We start from the raw sequence: 12,500 nt of genomic DNA, 5'->3' as shown, positions 1-12,500 counted from the left end.
GTGTGCAAAGCTATAATAGAGACATATCCAAACAGATTGATGGCTGTAATGAAAGCAAAAGGAAGCTTTACAAAGTATTAAGTCAGGGGTATGATGACTTTTCCAACCCTGTTATTCTAGTTTTTCATTTTTTTTATTAATTTTCAGAACTGTTTACTTTTTTTTTCATTATTTTGATGTTGTACAGCTACATTTGTAAATAAAACTGGAAAATATTTTTTTTTAAATGGGTTTTGATTTCAGGCTGTAAGACAAAAAAAGTAACTATTTCAAAAGGGTATGATAACTTTCTATAGGCACTGTATATATATATACAGTATATATATAATTCAGAAATCTGTGCACTCTTCACCTTTAACAGAATCACTGAATAGCCATATGTGTTGAGGTAACTGAGGTCGGGGTTTGTACCTGGGGTCCATGCCTCTTAACAGATTGCAAACTTATGCAAACAGATTTTAGGGAATGCCCTACGGCGCCATGTAGCCAAAGTGCTACGCGAAAGCACCTCGGGACCCCAAATGCACTTTTAACTTAAAAGCCCCCACCACCACCTCCCTCTCTCTCTCTCTCTCTCTCTCTCCCAGAGTCCAAGATTTTATGCAAAACGTGACCATTATAAGATGCAAATGGGATTCTGTGGACGTTTTGCACGCAGGCGTCTGCCAAGGAAGAGAAAATTTTAATTTCTCATGAACTGATAACAACTTGGCAACGGCGGACCATTAGTGAATGCAAATGACTCTCTGTGGCACCGAGCTGGCACCAGCGCGCCACCGTAATGAAACGTTCAGCGCCGACGCCTCTTCACACGAACAACAGGCGACGCGGCACACATACATACTCTTACTCTCACCTTGATGTAGAAGTGTTTTTGGATGAAAACAAAATCCCGATATGGCTAATCATACGTGGAATACTGTGATAGTTCTGTAATCACTCAAAAGGAACAAAATAATGAAGAATGTTAAATGGAAAAAATTGGGTCTACTGAATTAGTTGAATTATTTATGGCTTCAATGACAGTGAATCACTACCAGATTCCTGCCTAAAGGCAGCTATCTCATGTGCACACACACACACACACACACACACACACACACACGGGACAAGGCAGATATTTACATTAGTCCATTTCCTTTGAATGTGTGTGTGTATAATATTCTGTAGAAGACAGTTCTCATGGGGACTTCTTCACACTGCTACAGGCATGGCAAAAATAAAGCTTACATTAACATTTGTGTGAATGCCTGTTCTTTTTATTTCTCTGAGACTCTCTCTCACACACACACACACACACACACACAAATACGTTCCCCTCCTGGGCTGAGCGGCAGCTTACCTGCATGGAGGCTCACCTGAGCACCTGCACCCCTCCTCACCCTCCTCATCTGAACAAACACACACATTGGTTTGGCTGCTCTTACACTCAGCAGCACGCCTGCTTGCCTACCGTGCACATACACACAAACACACACACACACAGTTGAGTGGAACTGTGTCACTGGACTATGGGGGCGATGTGATGTCTGTTTGGGGTGAGATCTGAAGCAGTTTCTGTGGAGTTTCAAGCTACTGATGATGATCCAAGGATCTGTGGATGTGGGCCGTGTGTGTTTGTGTGTGTGTGTGCATGTGTGTGTGTGTGTTGTTTATGTGGTTGTGCGTGCTCACGCAGTGCCACATGTTGCCATGGGAATATATGAAAAAGCTCAAGTCAGTGATGTGAACACCATGAGATGTGTTTCTTCAGAGGAAACCCACGCGCACACAAACACACATACACACACACACACACATACGTTATACACATACGTTATACTACACACTGAGGAGCCACACACACACACACACACACACACACACACACACACAAACAAAGACAGACTGACAACATTACACAGTGAGGAAAATACACACCATATATTAGTCTACACACACCATGGAGCCACAAACACACACACACACACACACACCAAAGACAGACTGAATGTGAAAGCTACAGGGTGAGAGGGGGCTCTTTCACACTGATATGTGTGTGTGTGTGTGTGTGTGTGTGTGTGTGTGTGTGTGTGTGTGTGTACAGTGCAGGCTAGCGGGCGGCTGCGGCAGCAGAACCGAGATGAGAGTTTAATTACAGGAGCTGTTGTGCTCCTCTAAGTGCGAATCCGACCTGGAAGCACTTCCACCATCAGAACCACATGCCATGAAAACTACTTACGAGGCCTCCCAACCGCTTTAAGAAACATACCTTTCAACACTTCCTTGAAATATAATCATTTATTTACTCTAAAGTGATGCAAGAAATGTACAAGTATTTTCTCTCAAGGTATAAAATTTTCTTAAATAAGCAGTTTTCCATTTATATTCATGTAAATGCATTAATTATCTATTACAAACCCTGAAAAGAACAAAATCCCTTACAACCAACCACACCAGACAGAACATGTGGAAGTAAAAACAGTTAGCAATACCAATCCAGCAGATTGCACCCTGACTCGCAAAAAGTTCCCAGAAGTTCAAAGAATATTGCTCAAATATTTGCCTCTCTTTATATAATTATTTATTTTTATATATATTTATATATATAAAAGAATATTTAAATTCCAAAAAAATATATGACACAAAATAAGCATTGTTCTGAAATTATATATAGATATGTACATAAAAAAAAACAAAAACAAAAAAAAAACAATAAACAAGGACATAAAATATTCCAGAAGGCCTTGGCTAAAGCTGTTGGTTAGAGGATGGGGCACTGTGCTGGGAAGAAGGAGTCTGGAGGCAGGAACCAGTGACGTGGCGTCGGGCCGTCCTGAAGGGCACGGAAGACTTCCACTCCCTGTGGAAACAGAGGCAGAGGTCAGACCATCATGGAGTAAAAGGTGAAAGGTCAACCACTGAAAGGTCACGTGAGTCATTACATGAGATGGCGTGGACAGCCACCCTCCCACAGGCACTGCTTCAGTCAATCATAAGTCAATCATAAGGGATTGGACTCAAATGTCTCTTTGGCATAGTCATTTATTTATTTATTTATGCAATCTCCCCTCCCACATATCATACATACACACACACACATACAGTACACACACATACCCACACACTGCTGGTGGCACCCTGTTGTAAAATCTGCATCTGCTCTAAGTGCCAGATTGCCATCTTCTATTAACACAGAGAGCTGAGCACATGGCCTCGTGGTCAGATATGACACACACACACACACACACACAGACACACACAGACACACACAGACACACACACGTATACACACACACACACACACGCCTGTCTGGTGCTCTTGGTCCCTCAAGGAGAGTCCAGTGGAGGTCAAGCGCTGGGGTTGGATGGTGTTGGAGCAGAGGGACACACACACACACACAACACACCACACCACAGTCCCAGCTGGGCACAGAGAAAAGTACCAAGAGTGGGGAAGAAGAAGCAAAGAGGAAGAAGAAGCAAAGAGGGGAATCAATACGAGGTTCAAAGGGACCGCCAGCATTTCAAAGGGAAAGTTGGTGGCCCGCAGGAGGGGGTCTTGCCTGTACTTATATATGTGTGTGTGTGTGTGTGTGTGTGTGTGTGTGTGTGTGTGTGTGTGTGTGTGTATGTATACTTATATGTGTGCGTTTGTGTATGTGCTGGCAAAACAGGCTGGCTTCAGGGGGAAAAACATTTGGTGTCTATACAGCATATATGTAATGCATGCTCTTGAGAGAGTGTGTGTGTGTGTGTGTGTGAGGGAGGAGGAGAACAGCAGGGGGTCGTGCTCTGAACTCTTAGGGCGAGACATCACAGGGTCTTCCTTAAAGAGTTGAACAAGAGAGAGAAGGGGCGCTGACAGCCCAAACCCAGCCCAAGCAGCACAAAGAGGAGAGACAGACAGAAGAGAAGAGAAGAGAAGAGAGAAGTAACGCCAGCACATGAGAGGAGAGAGAGATGAAGAAAAGCGAGAAGAAGAAACAACACGAGGCGGAAAAAGACACAACAGAGAGCAGATTGAGGGATGGATGTCATGGAGGCTCCACCCGCTTCCCTCCACCTGCTTCCCTCCACCTCTCCCTGAGGCTCTGAGGGGTGAACTACACACACACACACACAAACAGACACACACGCACACACGCAACCACCACCTTCAGAGGCTCTGAGGGGTAAACTAGACACACACACACGTACGCACGTACGCACGCACGCACGCACGCACGCACGCACGCACGCACGCACGCACGCACGCACGCACGCACGCACGCACGCACGCACGCACGCACGCACGCACGCACGCACGCACGCACCCCGCTCCCTTGTGAGGCCCCTGCTCAACAAGCTCTGCTGCGTCGACACATCCGCGTGGCCGCCACGAGCGCCTAATGGACCCTGATGCCTCTTTACGCGCCCAGCGTGTTTATGGGCGCCCCTTTCACTTGAGCTCATCTGGCCCTGATGGAGGGCGCTCACTTCCTCCGCGTCTCTACGCGCCACCTTTTGCATTTGGCAACGTGCTGCGCGAGGGAGGCGAGACAAGACGCCGCTCCGTGTTTACCAGCAGCGCTCCAGCAAGTGTGCCGCGGAGTCGGAAAAAAACAAACAAACAAACAAGAAGCTTGGAACGCACTAGCGGGGTGGCGGGGTGGCGGGGTGGGGGGGTGGGGGGGGGGGGGCCTGGCGGTGTGCTGATGTGCCGTTTATCCACGAGCCATCGTTTTTTGGTGAGATTTAATATGCAAAACGGGTAAATCTGATGGTTGAACACTTTTGAGGAAATCTCACTGAAGTGCTCCTGATGTATTCCATTTCAGCACAGCACATTCTCCAGCGCCATTATAAGGAACCAGACTTAAAAAAAAAGACGATTGGCAGTGCCTGAATTATCTGCATTATAAAGTGCCTTTTAAGTCTACTCGACACATTGTACCACTGGCACATTTTAAAGATAAACCTCCGCAAACAGCCATCAACACAGGCGCGCACGCAGCATGCGCAAATTTGCATCTCCATTAGCCGAGGCTTTTCACTTAGACCCCCACTTATGGGGAGACGAAATAGAGAGACTAATTAGAACAAATGGCCCCCCAGTTCTGCAGTGAAGCCCACAACCCTTGGCTTTAATTACGCACACTCGCAGGCACGGCACCGACCAGAAGGGGTGTGGGGGGATTACTTAAAGAGCCTAATATTAACGCTTTTTATTGCTCAATTTAAATTCCTTCTTTTTAAGATGCAATAAAAAAAGAGAGGGTTTGGTAAGAACAGAGGACCCCCCCCCCTCGCCCCAACACACACACACGCGCACGCACACGCACGCACACACACACACACACACACACACACACACACACACACACACACACACACACACACACACGCATACTCTCCTCTCTGCAGTGTCTGTCACTTCCTCTCCTCTCCTCTCCGCCTCCTCCATCTCTGTGGTGCGTGCTCATGCTCAGCCTCTTGCTGAACAATGCGGTACTAGTTAGTCAAGGATGCGTCACTCTTGCACTCCTCACTGAAGGTGGTAGAGGGTATGTGTGTGTGTGGGGGGGGGGGGGCACACACCACGTTCAGCTGAAAGGGCACGGTGCCCTCCTGTGGGCTGGGACGGCACGGTGGAGCTGGTTGGCGGAGGGAACAGCGGCTCCTCACACAGCGCTCCACAAAAGGACGAGTCGGAGTGTTCCAGAGACTCCCATTCACTCCGCATTCAATCCCAAGAACTCCCAATGTCTCCACTGGAGCGCTCAGAAGGGAATGAAAAGAAATGTGGGCTACTTAGCTACTCCCTATGCAGGATGAGGGTGTGTGTGTGTGTGTGTGTGTATGTATGTATGTGTGTGTGTGTGTGTGTGTGTGTGGGGGGGGGGGGGTCAATCTAGGGCTATCTGAGGAGAGCTCTACTAAAACGTTTCTGAGATCCAGTCAGCGTGGTGCCTTTACTGTAGAGGCAGCCAGAGTCCTGGCACTCAGAGAGGGGATGTGTGGCCTCCAGAGACAAGCCTGCAGAGAGCCACAGATTACAGGCTACCTAGAACCCACAGGCTGCCTCTGGACAACTACACCGAGAAAGAGGGGCAGAGAGAGAGAGAGAGAGAGAGAGAGAGAGAGAGAGAGAGAAGGATGGAGAAACACAGTGAGGGACTGAAAGAAGAAGACAAAGAGAGACAAGCAGAAAGAGAGATATATGGGCTGACACTACATAGAGATTGAGACTGTGTGTGTGCGTACATGGGTGGTGTTTGTGTGTATGTGTGAGTGTGAGTATGTGTGTGTGTGTGTGTGTGTGTGTAGGGGGTTGGGGGGCATGAGGGCAGACAGAGGAAACGACAGAAAGAACTACTGCAAGAGATAAAAATGCTGGAGGAGCAGAGAGATCACTAGAGACAGAAGGGAGGGGTCAGAAGGAGGGCTGTGGAGATAAGAGAGAAAGAGAGAGAGAGAGAGAGAGAGACACGCACAGAGAGAGAGAGAGGGCGCGAGAAGAGAGAGACAGAGAGAGAGAGAGAGAGATTCAGACATCCCCTGGGCTACTAGTCTATCTCCTCTCTCTCCTTTGTCTCATTCTGAAGTAACACCACCATTTAGATCATACAGGACCAGGAACTGTTACTTGCGGCACTCCTGGTAATTAGCATCCTTGCCAGTCCGGAATTTGACGACACAGAGCCTCAACACATGTACACACACACACACACGCACACGCACGCACACACACACACACACACACGCAGAAAGAGAATGCACTCCTGACGTCTCACACACTCGTGCTTATCGGTGTTTTTCTGTAAATGGCTACACTGTCTAATGCTCCATGTCTAAACACACTCTGATTAGTAGGGGCAGGGGCAGCAGGGACCCGGCATCATCTCAGCACCGCAATTAAGTGATAAAACATTAATATCAGCCCGATTAGCGAGAAATAATCACTTTTCCCCCTCATTTCACCCTTCACAACCAGCCTGACAAACCGCTGACACAGATGGCTCAGAGTCTGCCTGCATTTGCAAGTATCTCTGTGTGTGTGTGTGTGTGTGTGTGTGTGTGTGTGTGTGTGTGTGTGTGTGTGTGTGTGTGTGTGTGTGTTGGTGTGTAAGAGTGAGAGGGAGAGAGAGTGAGTGAGAGTGAGAGTGTGTGTGTGAGTAAGAGAAAGAGTGTGTGAGCATGTGTGTGTGAGAGAGAAAGAGAGAGTGTGTGTGAGAGAGAGTATGTGTGTGTGTTTGGGGTTTACATCAAAATTCCACGCCTGTAACAGCTTGCTGAGGAAGTGTGTGTCTACAGCTGTGTGTGTGTGTGTGTGTGTGTGTGTGTGTGTGTGTGTGTCTCTATTCAGAGTGTTTGGTGCAGGGCTTTAGTCTATTGTCTGCTGAATAATCACGTCTCTGCCAGTGAGAGTGACTGCAGTGGGTCTGGAGTTGGCACTGGGTAGCTCAGGCTGGGTGGTAACCACTACACATGCTCCAACCAGTACAACAGCAACCACATCATACAGTATACCACACCACACCACAACACACACACACACACACACACACACACACAATAGCGTACACAATAAAACAATATATACATAAATACATACACATACACACACACAGGCACACTTACACAACTGTAGATGTACATAACATAATGCTGACCATACTGAAATACGAACCAATTAAAGCAAAGGAGACATACACAATATATTCTTCATATGTGTACGCTTTTACACATCAGACACACACGCACACACACACAAACACACGTTGTGGAGGCCGAGACCTGCCTGCAGTCTTGATTAGCATTGACAGAGGATTTGAAAAGTGCAGGTAGGAGATTAGGAAGCTAATCATCTCTCCTCACCTCTCCCTTCCCTCTATTTCACTGCACATGCTTCTCCTTCTCCCCGCCGCCTCCTCCGCACAACAGGCTTTTATCAGGCCCCCAGACACCGCCAGCTGGGATATCCGCCGTGCCTCCACTCCTTCCTCTGGGATTAGGGTGTGTGAGGGAATGTGTGTGTGCTTCAGTGTGTGTGTGTGTGTGTGTGTTTATATACGCACGCGTATGTGCATAAAAGGACTGTAAATATTTTGAGTTTGCACAAGACAAAAAGTGAATTGTGTGCGAGTGTGCGTGCGTGTGTGTGTGTGGGAGGGGAGGTAAGGGGAGGTGAGAGGAGGGGAGTAAAATGTGTTTGTTTTAAGAAGGCTGAGCATTTAACCCTTGTGACAATAAACACAGTTGCGTGCAGCCAGCCAATGAGGACAGTTTCCTGGAACAGAGCCCCGCCCCAGCTAACGTGTCATGAGTCAGCCTCCATCCACTCAGCTCCTGCTTTAACTGAGCCATCACATGCAGCACGAGTACACCACCCCAACTACAACCAGTGACATGAACAGGTCAAAGGTCATTAGAGCGCGTGGCCCCTTACAGTGGATATAAGCAGCAGACAGATAAAGCATCCAATTGGCTAGCTAGAGAGGTCAAGGGAGGGATGATGAGGTCCGAATCGTAGTTTATTCGAGAGGTCCCGTCCCTCGGACGAGTCTGACTCACATGTTCATCTCAGGAGCTTCCTACCCGCAGCCCTCTCATACAAATGCTATTCACCGCACCGTCTCCTATTCACCACTCCTTTGGGTTTAAAATGGGACTCTGTGCGTGGGTCTTGTGCCATGTGCCATAAGTGTGTGTGTGTGTATATGTGTGTGTGTGTGTGTGGTACTCTGTTCCCAGCATTGAAAACGGGGTTCAGGCCGTACATGTGGGGGCAGAGCAGTCATTGCCAAACATATTAAACCCATTAGCAGATAACACAAGCTACCTAACACACACACACACACACACACACACATTCAGTATGGGGTTTTTAAATGTAGAAATGCGGTGAAAGGGTTTGAATCAGAGTGCTGGTGAATGTACTTGTCAACACAAAGCATGCAAGGTCAAGAGTATCTGGGTGTTACTGTAAGTGCACATCAGTGGTTTTCATCCAGGCCATACAGTATCTTATGAACACCAGACACACACAAAAGGAGAACGAACACGGAGTACACTCATGCTACTGTAAGATGGAGGGTCTTACAGGACCATTTAGGCTTTGCCATGATCTGAAGTAGCTCCTACAGTACATACACACTAAGCTGTGATGCTTGATCACGACTTCATTTTTAAAAGAGAAGAAAGAAGATGGGGACATAGAGTACCGAAGTGAGATGTTCCGTTTCCATGACGGCAGTATTACTGGATCTAAACAAACTTTCAAGTGGCTTCAATAACATTGAGTCTAGACATATGGCATCATTTCTAGCTAATAAATTGTTTAAATGTTTTACCTGCTAGGCAGTAGTTTAGCCACATAACACAGATTCCCTGGCAGGTGTAATAGAAAGAAACAAAATGACAGTGGATATTTCACATCTTATCGAAGTGCCATTTTTTGCCTCAAAAACAAAGCCAAGACACGCCTGTGAATTTAGGCCGCATACTGTAAAGTTACATGCTCTGAAGTCTCTTTTACGGAGGAAACCCGTGCTAAAACAAAACTCTGTAGTCACAAATGTGTTTGTGTTGGTATGAATATGTGCTGTAGTATGTGATTCCTACAGTGTAATATATATATATATATATCTTTTTTCTTTTTACGTCTTGGAAACATTGTAAAATTATTGAAAAAAAAAGAAACGCCACCGCAGAGTGATTTGTTTAGATCCAGTGAAGCTGCTGCCTTGACAACGCTACGTCATGTACTCTATTGGCCCATATCTCCATATCCCACGAGAGGTGGCACCAGCCCCGCTGCTCTCCCACCCCTGACTGCCCCCCCCCCCCCCCCCCTCTCCCCAGCTCAGCGCTGACGGGTGTCTGGGCCGTGGTGGGGGGGCAGGAAGCGGCGGCTGGGGTAGGATGGGAGATGGCCGGTGGGGTATTAAGGCATTAATTAGCTTTGAAAGATTCATTAGCTGCACATGAAAGGAGGAGAAGTGTCGCTCCTGAGAGGCGTTGGCCAGAACCATCGGTGGACCCCCCCCGTCCCCCCCGACGCCTGCGCTGTCACTCACAGATGAGAGGCCGCAAGATTCCGTGTCCAGAGTTATTACCATGGCAACCTGACCGCTGCCAGGGAGCAAGGGATATGGGGTGGGGAGTAATATGGACCGCAAGCTTGAAATCCCTCCGTCACACAAACGCACACACACAGAGACCACGGACTTGAAACAAGCACGCGCACACACACACACACACACAGACACACAGACACACAGACAGACACACAGACAGACACACAGACACACAGACACGCGCACACACGCACACACGCACACACGCACACACTAACACACTCACACACTCACACACTCACACACTCACACACTCACACACTCACACACTCACACACTCACACACTCACACACTCACACACTCACACACACACACACACACACACACACACACACACACACACACTCAGCGTTTACGTGTGCCTCACCTGACGGACTCTTTCTCATGCCTTGCTCTTGATGTCCCTGGTGGATTCGGCGGCCCGCGCCATCCCATCAGCCAGCAGCGCCTCCTCCAGACTCCTGCGCGCCTGGTACACCTTCAGCTCCTGCTCCCTGGGAACACAACAGCGCACAGGTGAGCCACAAAGGAGTGAAGGAAACAGGGAGGTGAGAGAGAGGTAAAGAGAGAAGCAGCGTCTCCTCCAGACTCCTGCGGGCCTGGCACACCTTCAGCTCCTGCTCCCTAGGAGCACAACAGGGGGAGCAGCGCACAGGTGAGCCACAGAGGAGTGAAGGAGAGAGGGAGTGAAGGAGAGGGAGAGGTAAAGAGAGAGGCAGCAATGGTGGGGTGGGTGAACAACCAAAGAGAAAGAGCTTATCTGCCCACCTTGGTCTTGGAGACAGATAGGATCTCCAGTGAACAGCTACCTCAGCCTCTAAGCTCTGATCGTCAGACGCAACCTTTATGTCTGAACTGCACATGTGCATTAGCATTAGCGCACACACACACACGAACACACACACACACGAACACACAAACACACAAACACACACACGAACACACACACAAACACACACACGAACACACACACACACAAACACACACACACGAACACACACACAAACACACACACCCACACAAACACACTCACACGAACACACACACACACAAACACACACACACACACACAAACACACACACACAAACAGAGAGAGAGCGAGACCATCTGCTTGTGTCCCTGCCATTAAGGGTTGAAAATAGAAAGTCAAACAAACACAAGGCGAATGCATCTCCTGCTCATTCCTGGAACACGTACACACACACAAACATTCTAATGAAGACCACTGGCTCCAACGCACGGCTCAGTAAACGGCACGCAAACACACATCGTCCACAAACACCACCACTGCTGTGCTCAAAGACAGGTGGGCCGCGGATGTTTGCGAGGCTCCCGATTTCCACCACGCAGTCAAACACCCCTTCTTTAATCAGTGTGTACATGTAGGGGGTTGGAGAACTGGCGAGTGAATGAGCATTGACTAAACGTGGAGCCAGGAAGGGTTCCCAGTGGGGGGTGGTGGTTTGGGAAGAGGAGGGGGGGGGGGGGGTGTTAACATTGTGCCTGCAGCTCCAGGGCCCCAGCAAAAGACAATTAAACCCAAATCAAAGACAATTAAACTAATGTGAGCTTAATCTGCGGGCCTCTAAACAGTATGGAGGCGAATGCTGCGCTAACCATTAGCGCCAATGAGCTACAATGAAAAGGCATTGCTTTAGCGCACGGAGAGCTGCTGTTCTGACACTCGGAGCACAAACACGCCGCACACTGAGAGCTCTGCTCTCTGCAGGCAGGAGGCTGCGCCGGTGAATGATGAGCCAATCTGCATTTGTTTTGAAGCTCCAGAGCCGAGCGGGCGGGCAGACACAGGTCTTGCCCAGACAGGCTGCGTCAGACACTAATAAGAAACTGAAACAGGGTAGGCGTGCGCTGTGGCTTTAATACCGCTGCAGAGAGCCAGGCTGGAATTACTTTGCTGACTTCTGTCTGAGCTGGGGACTTTGGGAGCCCCAGCCCTCTATTCAGCATGTGGAACCTTGCATGAAATGACAGGCTGGCCACAGACATCTGTCTCTTTGTGCAGGCATTACCCAGGTGGGTGCTACACATTGCTGCTGCTGGATAAAGCGAACACCCCCCCCCCCCCCCCTCCCTCCCTTTCACTGTTTACCTAGATACAGTATACAAATGTGATGTGTTGTTGCAATTGTCCTTCTCTTTCTGATTGGTTACTAGGCTGGGACCACATTGAAATTTCAGTGGCTGACTGTCAATGGCATCAGCCGACCCTTTTATTTGCGATGCTCTAGAAGCGGCTGGAAGAGATCACTTGGAGGGGCTTTGCGTCAGGCTTGGATCAGGAGAGAGTCTAATGGCTTCTTGTTGCTCATTCGAGGGCGGGCGAGACTACAGTCACTCAGCAAGGAGGGGCAGGAGGGAAGAGAGTGGCGAGTTGCTC

The 12,500-nt window shown here is 48.6% G+C and overlaps 1 protein-coding gene across 2 annotated transcripts in view; it reads right to left on the bottom strand.

The window, feature by feature from the left end:
- Positions 1-2,265: 2,265 nt before the first annotated feature.
- The window catches only part of mbd2 (methyl-CpG binding domain protein 2), a 47,190-nt gene continuing 36,955 nt past the window's right edge, over positions 2,266-12,500 (bottom strand). For both annotated transcript variants that reach the window (XM_062554948.1, XM_062554949.1), the window contains 2 exons: positions 10,469-10,595; positions 2,266-2,842 (listed from right to left, as the gene is read on the bottom strand). In XM_062554948.1, coding sequence (XP_062410932.1) covers positions 10,484-10,595 — 112 coding nt within the window. In that variant the 3' untranslated portion in view covers positions 2,266-2,842; positions 10,469-10,483. The remainder of the gene's footprint in view (positions 2,843-10,468; positions 10,596-12,500) is intronic.

The sequence above is a fragment of the Sardina pilchardus genome, chromosome 14, assembly GCF_963854185.1.
Source record: "Sardina pilchardus chromosome 14, fSarPil1.1, whole genome shotgun sequence".
Lineage (NCBI taxonomy): Eukaryota > Metazoa > Chordata > Actinopteri > Clupeiformes > Clupeidae > Sardina > Sardina pilchardus.
This window is presented reverse-complemented; position numbering and strand designations above follow the sequence as displayed.